A 16,854-nucleotide genomic window follows, 5' to 3' on the forward strand; every position below is an offset into this window, starting at 1 on the left:
ATTTTTTTTATGAAAGGTCGGGCCAGAAAAAAAACCCCAAACGACTCTAAAGGACGACGGTATAGTGAATGACAAAAACTTACTTGCATCAACATGAAAAAGTCAACCGTGTTTTTGATCATTTCTTTTGGTTTTACTTTTTGTTTAGGAATTTTCTTTGCATGTCGGTATTTATGTTACTTGAAATGTTGTGCCCAAAAAATATGAATTTTTCTTTTTTTCTCTTTAGAACAATGTTTTTTATTCGTTGGTTGTAATTCAATTTTTGATTTGCCTTTTTTCATTCTTAAATTTTTTTCTACAGTTGTACAAAATGCCCACACGGTTTTTTAATCGTTGATCAATGGATTTCAGATGGTAAAAGTGTTTCAAACCTTATCCTAATCGAAGAGCATTTAATGAAGTTCGCTACTTAGTTTGAAAATAAGAAGCTTTTTATAACACTCATATATATTGATAGAGCGAAGAACAAAGTACAGGGTAATGTGCTTGTCTTCGAGATCTAGCCATTGCATTTTTGGCGGGAAAATATTCCCTCTTGACTCTTTTTAGCTTTATCATTGACAAGTTGAAGTCTCAAAAAATATTAAGAAATTATTAAGATTCTGAAGACTTTTACAAATGGCTTAAAATTATAAATGTAAAAAACTTATAAAAAGAAAAATGGGGGTTGATGGGCAAAATGTTTTAAGGCATTTAAGTCAATAAAATCAGAGGATTCCGAAAATATGACAAAAAATCCAAAACATGTTAAGTCAACTTCCTTTAAGCAACAAACGAATAATACGTTTTATTCCAGGATTTATACAAATCTTTAAAGTACAGAAATATTTATATACATATTGTTAAAATTATTATTTCAGTTTAGCGACTATCAATTATTTTTCCTTTGATATATTTGACAGAGTTCTTTAACCCAATGACAAAACACATTAATATCAGTTCAGCTACTTCTGCCAAAGTTAACAAACTAGCACCTAAAAATAAAGCCATCATACCACCAAGTATTCCTAAAAAAGAAAGGGAACAAAATGTAAAGTACGTTATACTAGAATAATAAATTGCGAAATCCTCCGCTTATACATATTATTCGAGGAACCCGCGAATTTCCTGCTGGGGTCAATCTTATCTTAGATATAAATAGGAAGTAATAAATTCGACTTGATTTGAATCAAAAGTTAAAAATGACATGGTACAGTTTATTGTGAATGCTTCTAATGAGCATTAACTAAGGTTTTGAAAAAGGCAAACAGACAAATAATAGTACACACGACACAACATAGAAAAATAAAGACTAAGCAATACGAACCCCACAAAAAGCTTGGGGTGATATCATGTGCTCCGGCAGGGTAAGCAGATTATGCTTCACATGTGGCGACCGTCGTGTAGCTCATATTATTACAAACCCGGTAAATAGTCTAATTCGATAGGTCACATTCATGAAAAGGAAAGGGGATAGTAGTTACGACGTAAGGAACATATAAGATATCCTCTGTGAATCGGTTATTCCATTACTGTCAAACATCAGGAGCCTGTAATTCAGTGGTTGTCTTTTGTTTATGTGTCACATGTTTTTTTTTTCGTTCATTTTTGTTACATAAATATGGCCGTCAGTTTTCTCGTTTAAATTGTTTTACATTGTCTTATCCGGGCCTTTTATAACTTACTTTGCGGTATGGGCTGTGCTCATTGTTGAAGGCCGTACGGTGACCTAAAGTTGTTAATTTTTGTGTCATTTTGGTCTTTTGTGGATAGTTGTCTCATTGGCATTCATACCACATCTTCTTTCTATATATGATGGCGTCTGTAAAATTTACGATTGGATGATTTTAACTTCACAATTTGGTTTAATAGCTTCATTGTTAGCAGCAACCCTCCATCAAGGAAACCATGATAGGAATACAAGCACAGTAATATCATTTATACACATGGACACAAGTATTGTAACACCTTGATTTTTCAAAACTTGAAAAATCAGCCTCTTATTTTGGTAGGAATATGATAAAATATTTGTAAAAAAATTGAACCGTAGTAAATGATAACATTGGCATTACTACGAACAAAAAAAGTATGAAAAAAAATATGTTTTATTTTACCAAAATTTTATAACAAAATGAGGTTGTTTTTGTAACAAAAAATGCATTTTACAACTTTTACTGTAGTCGAACTTTACAATGTCAGACATTTTGAAATGAGTACGTATAACCGCATCTTAACGTCTTTTGATTCCTGCCATAAGTCGACTAATTTGTTGCTAAGGTTGCACGATGCTAATTTCCAACCTTGGCGAGCTCTGCACAATATTAGATACGGGCAACTGCGTGTCTTTTCGTAAGCAAAGATCGCCAAAATGATATTATCGCATGATTACTAGTACCGATGAGACGATCTCGAACAGTTCTTGTTTAAAGGCTCCTGCATGGTCATCACTCTCTTTTAAGGATTGATTGTTTGCAACGGGTTTCCATCTGACCAACCTTCATTATGCTTGATTTTCCCTAGCAGATGTTAAAGGGGGTCTTTTTGATCTCGAAAGGTCTTTAACATCGATTGGTACCTGATTTTTATTCTGAAAACAACTTATAGTGGAATGGTAATGACCAACTATACGTGCAATTGTCCTAGCGACATACCTGCTTCTTTTATGCTGAATATCTGCCATTTTGCTGCAGTTATCATGGTTATGAGTTGTGGATGACCAATTACACGGTGTCAATCACATGACTTTATAAACTTGGTTATTTAAAGTGTTGTAAACAATGAGAATAAATCATCTGTTTTATTGCTTACAAGTTCAGTAGCTGCATGTGCAGACGATATTTATTGATAAAACTCGGGTGATATTTAAATAATGTTTAACAAGTTCTATTTCAACAAATCATATCAAATGAAAATAAAGGGTGTTTTTTAATTTGAATTTCAATTTGGTGTTGCAATACTTTTATCCATGTCGTCGATGGGCTTCCAAAATGTCGAATATGACTTTTTTGTTTAAAAATTCTTTTTGACACCAGTGGTCTGGGCGGGAGCAAATCTTTGATATTACAAAATAGCATACAGTTAGACCAATGAAAACGTTTGAAATAAGACATATTACAAAATTGGCAATGTCAGTTTGCTTCCAAAATGTTGTATGAAAACTTGAAAATCTTTGTATAATGGCTTTGGGAATAAAATAATTGTATATTTATTTATTTCTGTGAGAATAATTTAAGTTCTCGGATAATCCAGAAATGTCAACGTTTTTATTTCACTGCTATTTACAAAAATGTTCAAGTTCACATACGACATATTGGAAGCATGTATTTTGTCAAAATTTTTAAAGCCTGTTGTGAGATATTTTTTTCTTGAAAGATTTGTAATTTACAACATTTTGGAAGCCCAGCGACGATGTGTATATAAGCTTAGATACAATATAAACATATAATACCGCAGTTAAAATGTTATATAAGACCAAGGTTTTGATAATAATGAAAATAATAACCTACCAATAAAATCAATCCTTGAATATTCTGGAATCGATTCCGCTAAGGTGTAGCTCAAAGAGTCAAAGAAAAGTCTTACCTCAAGGCAGTTCTTTCTGTAAAGAATTAAATGTAAAATGAATGAAAATCTTCATATGACACACACACACACACAGAACCTATTAGAAACATGTATATATATTTATATAGTATACATGTTCATAATTTTATAGATTTGTCTTTGTGTTTTTACTGTGATGATATTTCGGTAGCCATACATGTATCACAAGCCAAGCAGCCAAAACAAAAACCAAACTGGTACTGAAATGCATATGTTTAAATCAGAAGTCAGCACTTCAGTGATGACATGCATTTCAATTATATGGTCATACTTTTTTAAATGTCCTATTTACAAATAGAATTTAAAAAAAAACTAAAGATTTACTTATCCCAGACATAGATTACCGTAGCCGTATTAAGCATTTTCTTTAGAATTTTAAGTCCTCGATGCCCTTCAACTTTGTACTTGTTTGGCTTGATAACTGTTTGCGTCTGGCGTATTAAATTTTAAGCCTGAAACCTTTTAATCACTAAGCGAATAAATTGTTGATTCGTAAACACTTTGCTTTTGCTTCAGGTTTTAAACACGTGGCTTTGAAATAGAGAACCAATGACCGGTCGTCTCTGAATCCGATCTAGAATAACGAGACTATGTTTATTAAAATGTGTCCATGTGGAATATTGACTTGCACGTTAAATATGTGGTTCAGCTAGTCGAACTAATATCAATTATGACATTAGTTTTCTAATGTTCAAAATGTTTAAATAAAGCATATTAATTGAGTCTACCAACTTTATATGTTTTCGTCCTGTTTTGCAACAATTGCCGCTAGGCAATGAGCATTATTGCCGACGGTTGTACAACTGTTTATAAGATGTACAGTATTTGCTGGAATTTAGCCGTTTAGAATAAAATTGTGTTGTTTAAAAGCAAGCAAAAACTAAATTGTAATCCCTTTAATCATACGCTATCTCATAACATTTATTAACCTGTGATAAACAAAAGGTTTCTCTTAGACATTACTAGAGATAAAAAAAATGATATCAATAGCCATTGGAAAAGACGACATATTATGTGAACTGTACATAGCTCTTGTCAATTTTAGAATTAAAGATCTTTCGCAAGATCAATGAATTGTCTCCATGAAATCCACACTGTACATATCCCTACAGCAATAGCTGATTTCTCCAATTATGCATATACTTTCATTTTTTGGCATCGTCATATGTACAAGTTGAATATAAAACGGCTCGATTATAGTACTCACCCAGTAAAATTTTTATCCTGATATATTGGTTTTAAATATGGTAAGTATATCTTGGCGGGACTTATAGCAGATGATATGCTGTACTGATATTCTACAAACTCACATGATTGCTGACAGTTGCATTGTTTTGTTGTTTTGTAGTGAATATCAAAATCGACTGCAAAATATATATAAAGAATATTTCTAACACATTGAAAAATATAAGTGTAAGGCCAGAAAACATTAAACAAAAACAAGACTTTTCTGTTTCGTTGGATCTTGTTCTCTATATCTTGGTTAATCACGATTGCATATACAATACTGATCATAATTAATTGACGACCTTTCATTCTAGCTTTTCATATTTGTCCATGAACTTGACAGAGCAACCAATGTCTTTAAGACTATATATATGATATCGCTATATTCGCTTATCTATTGAATATTCATTATTTTTTTTCCTTTTGACTGTTTCTTTTGCTTTTGTAATATCTATTTAGTGAATACGTCGTGGAAGTTCTAACAACAACTTATTACTCTACGATTTAGGGTTGCATTCGTTACTGTTTTTGGTTAAACATAAATAATATATCAAGGCAAACTTAGTATACCACTGCTAAAAAGTCATAAAAGAAGGACAAAAGATATCAGAGGGACATTCAAACTCATAGATCGAAAATAAACTGACTACGTCATGGCTACAAAAGAAAAAGACAAACAGACAAAGAGTAATTACGACACAACAAAGAAAACTAAAGACTAAGCAACACAAACCTAAACAAAAACTGGGGTGATAACAGGTGCTCCGGACGAGTAAACATATCCTGCTTCACATGTGGCATCTGTCGTGTTGCTCATGTTATTAAATACCCGTTAAATAGTCTAATTCGGTAGGTCACATTTGTGGAAACAGAACAACATTGTTGGTACGACGTTAAGAACATATCATCTGTGAAACGGTTGTTCCGTAATGATCAACCAAATCGTTATAGCGTATTTGATATTTACGAAATGATAATTTCAACTACACAATTTTGAACTCTTGGTTTAAAAACTACCTTGTAAGCACCAACCCGTTATCAAGGAAATCATGATATGAATACAAGCAGGAGAATATCGTATCAATAGGGAGATATATACTCCGTATGCTGATGCTACTGGAATTTTGCTACATAAAAAATGGAAAGTTCACAATTGGGAAGCTGAAATCATCTCTTTTGCCGTAAAGTTTTGATTTCAACCGACCCTCATTGTCATTTTTTAGAAGTGAGTCAAGATATGAGGCAGACTTCACTGTATCTGTTGTATCCTTTATCACTAGTTCGATGGAATAAATGCGTTCAACAAAGTCACAAAATTTTGAATTATTTAGGGAGAGAAAAGATAAAGCGTAAATTAAAGTTAAAGGATATTGCTAACTTCTTTTTTCTTCCTTAAATTTTGTAGAAGTCAACATCGTAAGAATAGAGGAACAAATCGGCTAAATGAGGGGCACAGTTGGTTCCCATAGGAATGTTGATCGTTTTGTGTCGTCCTCCAAACGTAATAAATATGTTGTCAATCAAGGAATCAAGCATCTTGATAATGTCAGTTTAAAAGATGTTTTTAATTGAATAAGAGTGATTGTTTACAGAGTAGGATTTACCCCTACATAAGAAAAGATTGTTTTATTTACGTTGGCCATTCTTTTTTATGAAACAACTCAATACCAATGCTTTTATTTTTATCTTTTAGTTTGTAAAAGGGAATATTTGTGGAAATTGTAGAAAAGACAAATTGTTGAATACTAATGCAAGATGAAACCGTCTTAGATTGTATGTACTCAATAAGATTTTTTGTATTTTTTTAGTATCCACTTCTGATTAACGCCACCTCTAGAAAAGGCAGTTTTACAATAACTTTGAAGCTCGGCGTTGATTGTTACTTTAAGATGAAGGATATTGCTCATGTTGACGACACCAAGACCTTTGTTTGCAAAGGCATTTTTTTCTTTTTTTTTCTCTTTTCCAACGCGAACTTGTTTGAAAAGTCTGTAATAAAATCAACGGTACCAATTTTGTTGCACCAGATGCGCATTTCGACAATACATGTCTCTTCAGTGATGCTCGTGGCCAAAATATTTGAAATCAAAAGCTTATATAAAAGTTGAAGAGCTATAATCCAAAAGGTCCGAAAAGTATAGCCAAATTCGTGAAAGGAATCAGAGCTTTGCATGAGGGAGATACATTCCTTAATTTATAATAATTTCTAACATTTTATAACAGCAAATTTTAATAAAACAAAAAATCCGTATTTTCATGCCAGTATCGAAGTACTGGCTACTGGGCTGGTGATACCCTCGGGGACTAATAGTCCACCACAGAGGCATCGACCCAGTGGTAACGTGCAATATTCGAAATATTAGCTGTAAGTTTGTATTGGTTTTAATGAAGGTTTGTAACATTAGCTTCCAAACATAAATTGAACAGAGAATGAAGTTTTGAAAGAAGTAACGAATAAAACGTCGTGCGAATGTGATTAATACTTTTGTATAAATGACAAAAAGTTATTGATAGGGACATCATGGAGTAAGTGATGCATAATGAAGATGACTATGACTGAATCTACGTCGAGGAGTAGAGTTGAAAATATTCATCTCATTCACCAAGCTACACAACGAATAAGATAGCATACCTATACCATATATTTTGTCATTTGAACCATAATTATGGTATAACAGTTCCCTATTGTCGATTCCAGTAGTCCTCTTTTTGTCTACAGAGGGGCATTGCAAGATGAGGATTGTTAGTCCTGTGGTATTTTCTTTTCGATTTTTGATGTGGACTTGCATTGAAACGATTGAATGATATGACTGTGTGAAATGCAGGTAAAGAATGTCGCTTGCATTTTGGTTTCATAAACCGATTAAGATAAAGCAATTCTGCATTGCAAACAAAAACGGAGGAAAACACATCAACTGTTTGAGCAAATCAACAGATTGACAGAAACACAATGCAGCAACAAAAACAAACGCCAACATATATGGAAACGCGTTTTTGATTTATGTTTAACTATAAAGTTAAAATCCATGTATATGTTATTTGCATTTTCCTAATTCGTTCGATTTGTAAAGTGCTTATTTGATTCATCCATTTTACATATTTAGTATAATTTTTTATATATATAATACCGTGCATAGAGCTGAATATACTAAGAAACAAGGTCCTATAAAGTCGAAAACACAAAAAAAGTTAGAAAATATGCACAACTGACACTACTGGATTGTACTTACGACTTGCTTGACTATAACAGCCAATTGACGTTGGAGTTGTACAAACTGATTCGCTTCCTTCAACAAAAGTATAATAAGGAAGAAAATAAAAAAGAGGCTAAATATTCACGTAAATGTCGAAACAATATCTGTTTAATAAGAATATTCTTTTTAATGTTTGAATGAGTATTTTCAAAAAACTTAAAAGATATTTATAAAATGCAGTATTAAGCAGTGTTATTTTTCCCATTTTTTTTTCCAATATTAGATAGTTATGCTGTTCGGCCCACATGTTGACTGATGTATCCAAATGTTTTACTAACAGTATACTGTCTGTTTGTTTTGTTTACAAGTGAGGTTTGGCTAGCTATCAAACCTGGTTTTATCTATCTTTTCAACATAACGAAATATGTCAGAAATATATATTAAACCTTCCAAGTCAGGATTTTGACAGTTATTCGCTTGATTTCTTTGAGTTTTTGACTTTAAGGAAGTACTTTCCGGTCTGAAATTTACTTGGAGTTTGGCATTTTTGTTTTTTTATCTTTGTAGGAGACATGCGTACGTTTGTTTAAGAGTGCAGACATAACACCTTTTAAAATAACTTTAATATGCAATACGTTTGCTTCCTTCTGTGTTCCTTCTCATGCGCTTTCTTCTTATGTACTGGATGTTCAACACATGGTTTATGTCTACCATATACATGGAACTTTGTAACGTATTTACTTTGCAGGTATATTTATGCCAGACAACGAGAAAATGTACATCAGTAAATGATCAGTAAATAAGTTAATAATATGAAAATCTAAATGTTGTGACAAACGCATTTCATTAACGCTTTCTTGAGGTCGTTCAAAATACGTATCTACTTTGCCAACATATTTGCGCGTATTTGCATTAGTTTTTAAACATGATGAAAGAGGTAAAACTACAGTATTACAACAATGTAACAAGCGTGACCATGACACTTTGTAGATATATTTAAAATTTCTAATTTTGAAGTAATCAAATGCCTTTGGATCAGATACGTGATACAAGTTAACATTTTCAAAATAATAGAAGTTGAATTTAAAAATACTGCACCTGGATCAAAGACACTTTTACACGCACATATTTGTATAATAAAATTCCTTCTACATTCCATTAGACATGCACTATAGCTGTATTTGGGATAAAACTGCAGAGGACTGACAAAGTCTGGTGTATTAGTGATGATACAATGCTGGTTATCACTTATGCTATAAGGTGACGGTAAATATTCATACTGAAAGAAACCGAAAAGATTACAAGATAAACCAGCTTTTTTAAAATATTTGTTTTTCGAAGGTAACTCAATACCATTGTCGTGAGCACAGCGACCAACTTGAAAACAGATATGAGGAAATTGGGCTTTACAAATTTACAGCAAATATTTTGTGAATAAAGGTAAAATAAAATATTGAAACAGGTTTTATAAAAAGCAACACACCGTTCATTCGGTTAACTATTCGGCGGTTAACAGAGGATTCAAGATGTTACATATTAATGTCTGTCATCTAAAATTCTTTGCAATGGGAAAGTTTGTTTTTCTAAATGCGAACAGGTGTGTAGATATCAGGAAAATCGTTTGATGTGTTTTTTTCTTCAATTTCAAGCTCGATTAATACAAAAAATGTCTTAATGTTTTTATCAGGTCATTTGGTATTCCTTTTCTTACCTTTGTCATGCTCATTGATACGTAAGATGAAAATCCTTCTGCTATGTTAAAACCTTTATTTAGAACATCCGGTTCCTCACCAGGCTCGTGCAGTACTATCTAAAATATAAGATATATTGATTTGCCGTTTCAGAATCTAATGCATCCTGGGTAATATTTTCAAACGTGTACACTAAAACTTCCTGATTGGTAAAAAATGTCATAGTTAAGCAATGAAATGACGTTATTTTAATTTTTGGGTACGAACAATGAAATTAACCACAAAGCTTTAGATTCTGAAACGGCCAATTGTATGATATGTAAAGTCCATGTTTCTGTGCTCATGCATGTGAGAATTCATCTGAATTCAAAACATATCAAGTCAACAAGTATTATGAGGATGGGGAGATGTGTTTAAAAGAAGAAAACAAGTTTTCCAGAAGAGTTTCCCTCACGTTGTCAGTTTGTCTGTTTGTCAACGATTTATAAGTTTAAATATCATTTTTCTCATAGCTGAAGTGTGGAGTATCTAGGCATGCAATGGTGATACAGCTTATTTATTTTGATTATGAATTCAACATGAACCGAAAGGACAAACGGTACATTTACCTGGGAGGTTATAACTTTGCTATCATCATATTTTCTTTTTCGCAAAGTCGAAATGTCACAAATCGGTAAAAGATGCATTTTCGACTGAATTTTAACATTCAGACTGATATGACTAGAAAACGATTTCATAGATAGATATAGGAAGATGTGGTGTGAGTGCCAATGAGACAACTCTCCATCCAAACAATAATTCAAAAATTAAACCATTATAGGTTAAAGTACGGCCTTCATAGAGTTCTTTTATATCACATTCGGTTTGATTACGTATAACGATAATTAAAAACATTTTATATCCAAATATCAGAAATATTTTTTTATAAATTATATAAATATACTGCAAAAATGTATTTTTTTCCTCTAAAATCCTGAATCTTGCACTAGCCCAGTAGTCAGCACTTTATGTGCCGACATGAATTGTCATTGATATAGTTTTATTTATAAATATACGGTTTACAAAATACTGATTTTTTTAACTACTAAGGATTTTCTACTCCAAGCATAGATTACCGTAGCTGTATTTTGCAAAACTCTTAAGAATTTTGGTCCTCAATGCTCTTTAACTTCGTACTTTATTTGACCTTTTTAACTTTTTTGGATTCGAGCGTCAATGATGATTGCTATACAAACAGAGAGCATTCTTATGTTCCGAAGATGTTAAAAAAATACGCTTGTGCTTATATTTTGAAACAAAACAAATAAGGATAGACATATAAAAAAGAAACACACGAAATTTTGAGTAAACATCCAAACATAAAAATATTTGAATCTAATTTTCCTCAAAGTTGCAACTGAAGGTATATTTTTCATTACATATTTGGGTTGCGTAGGGTTGCGTAGGCGAAAATAGCTAGAATTGCAAACTTGTCTAGAATTCAACGTTGGGTGAAAACTGTATATTAAGCATATAGTGCCTACCAAGCTGAACAAAACCGTATACTGTAATTTAAATTTCAAATTTTAAATTGCAACGAGCAACTGTGAAACTTTGGACAGAGTTCTATTTTTATCGTCATATTCTAATCAGGTTTTTTTTTGGCGAATTGGCGATAACGATAAAATTTCAAAATATTCATGCGCCGATATTTGATCTGTATGACAGCAATATCAAAGACAGCAAAGATAAAATTTCGCAAACAGTTTGGTTTAAGAAATCGTAAATACAATTTCTATACGAATACTTACTCTAATCCCAACTCCTTGGTCTGAATGGTGCTGGTTTAATTTCATATTAAAAGTCAATGCTGTTTGTGTGCCAGTGGTTTGGACATACATTTGTCCTTCATTTTGAGAATATTCATAACTGTTGAATGTATAACAAAGTCCTAATTGTGTCGTCTTTCTGACAATATAGTCTTCACATAGTATCACTTTTCTGTTCTGAGAGCAAAATGTAAAAAAATCTGATAAAGAATAATTGTTCAAATGGTCTGTATCATCTTTATAGTAGTCCGATGAATTCAAAAAATACGAATTATTATTTTCAATAACTGGATGTTCATCGAGATGTTGATGATCGTCCAAGTCATTCACATCATCTACTTGTATGTCTTGTAGTTGGTTTTCAGATATATTGCATATCGTTACAGCAGGAAATGGAACACTTGTAACCATGACTATCTTATTGGAAGTCTTTGTTGAATAATTCATGCTTTTCCTGTGTAACCGGAACACATTTACACAGATAAAACTCACCACTACAAGGATACTTACTGTCCATACCAACCTATAAATAAAAATAAATAGCAAACTTATCATTGGAATTCCTAGTTTAGATTCGTTGAGTTTTTCCGTATTCGTTCATGATGCATGCAAAACATACAGGTTGCAATTCTGTAAATATAGGCAATGCAAGTTCATAAAGTAACTACCTTTGCGGCTTAATATATGTGCCACTCTTACTATGAAGTCTTGTGAAAAATTATATCCCAGAACGGAAAATTGATATGCACTACTTTTTTTTTCAAAGTTCAAGATATTTGGCTGTGCGGAATATTTTCAACATTTATATGGCTTGAACTTCTAAGAGTTTAAACTTATTTTAAAATACTATACTACCCCTCTATTGGACTTCATCCGAGTTGAATTTTATGTGCTTTCCTGTTTTATATACTGGAAACATTTATATAAGTAATGTCTCTATGAGATGAATAACAGAGAACATAACTGGGAACCAGCTATGCGCAAACAAACTAACATATCTATGAATATTATATACCGTTATATCCCTAAAAGAGGCGTGGCTTGTGAAACAGCTAAATTTACAAAATTTAACCTTCAATAGAAGCATTGTGCATGCCGACGTTTTGCAGTTATACACTATAGCTTAAAAACATACAAATTGCAAATAATAATAACTACTTTCTATGTTATCTAAATGTTTATATTTATTGTCAACAAGTATTCAATACTTTCAAAACCCCTGTTGGGTAAATGAGGAAACGAAATATAGTCACTTGGTCTTCTCCCAACCGGCAGTTAAGCGCTTGCTAAAATGTGGCGTCAGTTGGCTGTGCGGGATGTATCAAGTTCGCAGTCACGTCCGGTCAGAATGGGGACGTTAAATCCGATGCCTCGTGAAAAGAAAGTGCCACGCTCTTTGCACGTTAAGAAACCTTGCAACAACTCTTTGATGGGTCCGTAGGTGGCCTGTTGCAAGGATAAATTTCTGTTCCTACCCAATATAGCCTCCTCTTCCAGTGGCAGTTCAAATTTCCCAGACTATAATCCCAAATGGCCTCTATTATGACAAGACTTATCTATTGTATTCATTGTTTACTTGTTCTCGTCCTATACATGCATGAAATATTTGCCACTGGACGTTGAGCAAAAAAACAACAAATCAATCAATCAATACTTTAAAAAGATACCAACTACAACCAGTGAACTACAGGCTCATTAGATATATTACAGACCGGCGTATATATATAAAAAAAAGTTGTGTAATATTTGCCTATGAAACGGCTATCATCTTTGTGTGAGAAAAAACACTGCATATGAACAAACTGGACCAGCCAATTGGGTAAATGATAGAATACAAATTATCAGACCGATTGAAAAGTAACATCTAAGATAAAAGACAAAAGTTATTGAGTTAAGAGTACTAGTTTAGGGACAAGAACAACAAATAGATAATTGATGGTCTCGCGGAGAGTATTCCATATCCTTACAAATCAAAACACGCCAAATCCCATCAATGTATCTTGCCGGCCTCACAATTGTTTTCATTCTTATATTCTTGATTTTAATCTGGATTAACCAGTATGTCAACGAACTTATTATATTGTCCTGATAAAACTGAATTTATCCTCTTCTAGTGTGTCTAGTTGTTAATCCAAATTTAAAATTTCATATTACCAAGTCGACAAAATGTTATTCTTAACAATACAGACTTCAACAGATGTATTGAATAAATCAATATTGAAAAGCTGCAAGAATATAATTCCGAAACATAAAAAATAAATTAAAAATTATTCATTTGTCAAAGAGAGTCAAGCGGACAGTGGGGTTATATGTATGTTGACTCTTAAAATATTGAATTAAGTCTGATCTTCAATGTAAATTCTAAGACAAAGTAAACTGATTTTAGAATACAATACAAAACTTTATTACGAAGTTGTATAAAAAAAGGCTATACCGTTATTCGGAATACATAAATCGATTGAGAAGAAAACATATCCGGGTTTCAAACTAAATCATCAAATAAAGGCAAAAACATCAAATATAAGAGGAGAACCACGACACAACAGAAACATAACACTAAAATAATGTAACAATGCCATTTTCCTTTTCTGGTACAGGACATTTTAATAACAAATGGTGGGCTAAACCTGGTTTTGTGGCTTGCCAAAACCTCACACGTTAATTACAATGTAAAATATAACATTTAAATGACATAATTAAATAACAGGACTACAAAACACAACAATCGGAGAACAAACTGGATAGAGAAACACACACAAATATTAGTTATTAATGAAGGCAGCAATAGTATACCGCTGTTAAAAACTCGTAAATCTATGGACAAAAGTGGGGTAACAAACTAAAACTGAGGGAAACGCATTAAATATAAGAAGAGAACAACGACACAACATTTAAATGTATAACACAGAAACGGACTAAGCATTAGACAAATTCCGATGAGAATAACAAATATAACATCAAAACCAAATACATGAATTTGGGTTAGAAAAGTTCCGTGACACGTCTTATAGTAATGTGAATTCACACTCAAATATAAAAGAAAATAAACGACACAACGGAAACACAACGTTAAAATAAAACACACATAGAAACGAACGATTTTTCGTTCCCTCTTGTTAGTTTTCTGTTTTTAGATGATGATGTTCCTTTGGCACCATCTTACGGTGTTTATATTTCACAGCTCGTTTGCTATGCCCGTGTCTGTTGTGACATTTTTGATTTTAACAGTCGCAATCTATGTATTACTGGTAAATTATTAAACCAGGGGTATCGTTACCATAAATTACTTAAAACCTTTACGAAATGTTCCATAGATATAATGATTTGATTTGAAGTTTGATTGTACCTGTAGAAATCTTATTTCAAACAGATAGCACATCCTCATCTTTACGGAAATGTTGTTAACCGTGCCCGGAAATTTAGAAATGATCCTTGTAAATTATCGATCCTTTAAAGAAACTTATTCTTAAAGGTTATCAATTCAACACTGTAATAAGATAATTGAATACTGTTTTTATTGGTATGAAATATTGATTTTGTTATCAGTAAATACACATTCATGTTAAAAATATTAGATTACTTCATCTGTCTATTTAATGTTTAATCATGTTTGGAAATTTGTACATTTTGTATTAACAATTAATTTATATTACAAGCAGTAATGAAATACTTCTTTGTTAAAAGAAAAAGTAAGATTTACTGTTTTATCTGCCGCCAATAGAATATTATTATATGTAATGGAATGCGAATCAAAATTTGAACACCGATACTCAAATTATTTTGAACTCATATATGCATACTGTGTTTGTATATTTGAAATACAATTGATCTGTCTATAAAACTTTATAATTTTTTTTCAGTAAACATTTAAACTGGTATTTGTCCTTTCAAAGTATACAAATACCCCCCTGCCTCCCCCCAAAAAACCACAAACAAATAACAACTCATGTGTTTGAGCTATTTTATCAGGGACTTTTCGTTTGCATTTTCATTTGAATTAGATTTGTTAAGTTTGTTGTTTTCATAATTGTGTATCTCTATTGTCTGAAAAATTTATATAGAACTATTGTAAATATGTATCAATTTTATTATTGTAATGTATACAAACATTTCCTTGGAATTCTGTATCGCATATATAAAAATTGACTTCAAATCATCGTGAAGATAAAATAATTGTCAAATTAAAAAAACCCGAAAATCTTTATAACAGAAATGATGATAGTTAAACAAGTAGGGTAGTTAATCTGAATAGCAAAGGGTAAAAGAAGTATACGTCTGTTCGAATAAATAATTTGATCAAGTTGAAACAAATCCGGGGATCAAATTTAAAACGGAGGAACACACATAAACTATTAAGAATTATTATTTGCCTGTTTCTTTTTAGCCATGACGTTTTCAGTTTGATTTCGATCTTTAAGTTTGAATTTGCCACGGATATCTTTCAACCCTCTTTCATATGAGGAAAACAATGGAACAAGATTAACACTGAACTATAACAAAAGTAAACGTCAATATACATATACACGGACTGTAGATAACAACGGCAATACTCCTGACCTGGTACAGTTATCATAGTTACCAGGATTATAATTCGACACGTCAGACGCGCGTTTTGTCTATACAAGACTCATCAGAGACGCTCTGATTAAAGACAATTAAATACAAAGTTGAAGAGCAGTGCGGACTAAAATTTCAAAAACTTGTGCCAAATACGACCAAGGATAATCTTCCTTATATTCTTAGTATTTCGAAATAATCAAAGTTTTGTAAACAGTAAATTTATACAAATGACCATATGATTGATATTCATGTCAACACAGAAGTGCTGTCTACTGGGCTGGTGATACCCTCGGGAACGAAACGTCCACCAGCAGTGGTTGCAAGATAAACTGGTTGGTTGAAGTCATTTAAACAAAAGAAATTATGGCCAATTCAACGATGCCATGTATAAGTAAAAGAGCAAAAAACAACTTTACAGCTAAAAATACAAAAAATACAAAAAACAACTTTACAGCTAAAAATACAAAAAACACAAAAGCAAAATGTTTACTACCTACCATCGACATCTATATGTACTATTCCTTCTCACATAATGGATTCCATGGAGTGATGTATAATCTCGAAAATCTCTCCAAATAAAACCTATACGATGGTTTCCACGAATCACTTCTTGTCTATCTTCCATTTATAAACTCAATAACTGTTAAGCAATGTTATACTAAATGATTGTTTCTATTTCTGTTACGTTTTATAAACAAATATAACAGTGCAACCAACATTTATAAGTTTAAAAATTTCGATCAAGTAAATATTTGCGTTTTAACTAGATATTTTTGAATTCTGTCACAC

General features: G+C 32.1%; 1 protein-coding gene across 1 annotated transcript; it reads right to left on the minus strand.

Annotated features, from left to right (window-relative positions):
* Positions 1-864: 864 nt before the first annotated feature.
* Positions 865-16,854, minus strand: LOC134698119 (acid-sensing ion channel 1A-like). Its single transcript, XM_063560409.1, has 8 exons — positions 16,563-16,854; positions 11,488-12,028; positions 9,718-9,816; positions 9,105-9,285; positions 8,043-8,099; positions 4,793-4,949; positions 3,489-3,580; positions 865-1,010 (listed from the first exon to the last, which is right to left on the minus strand). The coding sequence occupies exons 1-8, from the start codon at positions 16,688-16,690 to the stop codon at positions 865-867; spliced, it is 1,401 nt and encodes a 466-aa protein (XP_063416479.1). The 5' UTR covers positions 16,691-16,854.

Source organism: Mytilus trossulus, chromosome 14 (genome assembly GCF_036588685.1).
Source record: "Mytilus trossulus isolate FHL-02 chromosome 14, PNRI_Mtr1.1.1.hap1, whole genome shotgun sequence".
Classification (NCBI taxonomy): Eukaryota; Metazoa; Mollusca; class Bivalvia; order Mytilida; family Mytilidae; genus Mytilus; species Mytilus trossulus.

Coding starts and splice junctions, on each gene's coding strand:
- LOC134698119 (XM_063560409.1), bottom strand. CDS start 16,690: ATGGAAGATAGACAAGAAGTGATTCGTGGAAACCATCGTATAGGTTTT. Junction 8,100..9,104: donor TAAAAGTGTCTTTGATCCAG/GTGCAGTATTTT, acceptor CTTTTGTTGAAG/GAAGCGAATCAGTTTGTACA. Junction 4,950..8,042: donor CTGTTATAGTCAAGCAAGTC/GTAAGTACAATC, acceptor TATATTTTGCAG/TCGATTTTGATATTCACTAC.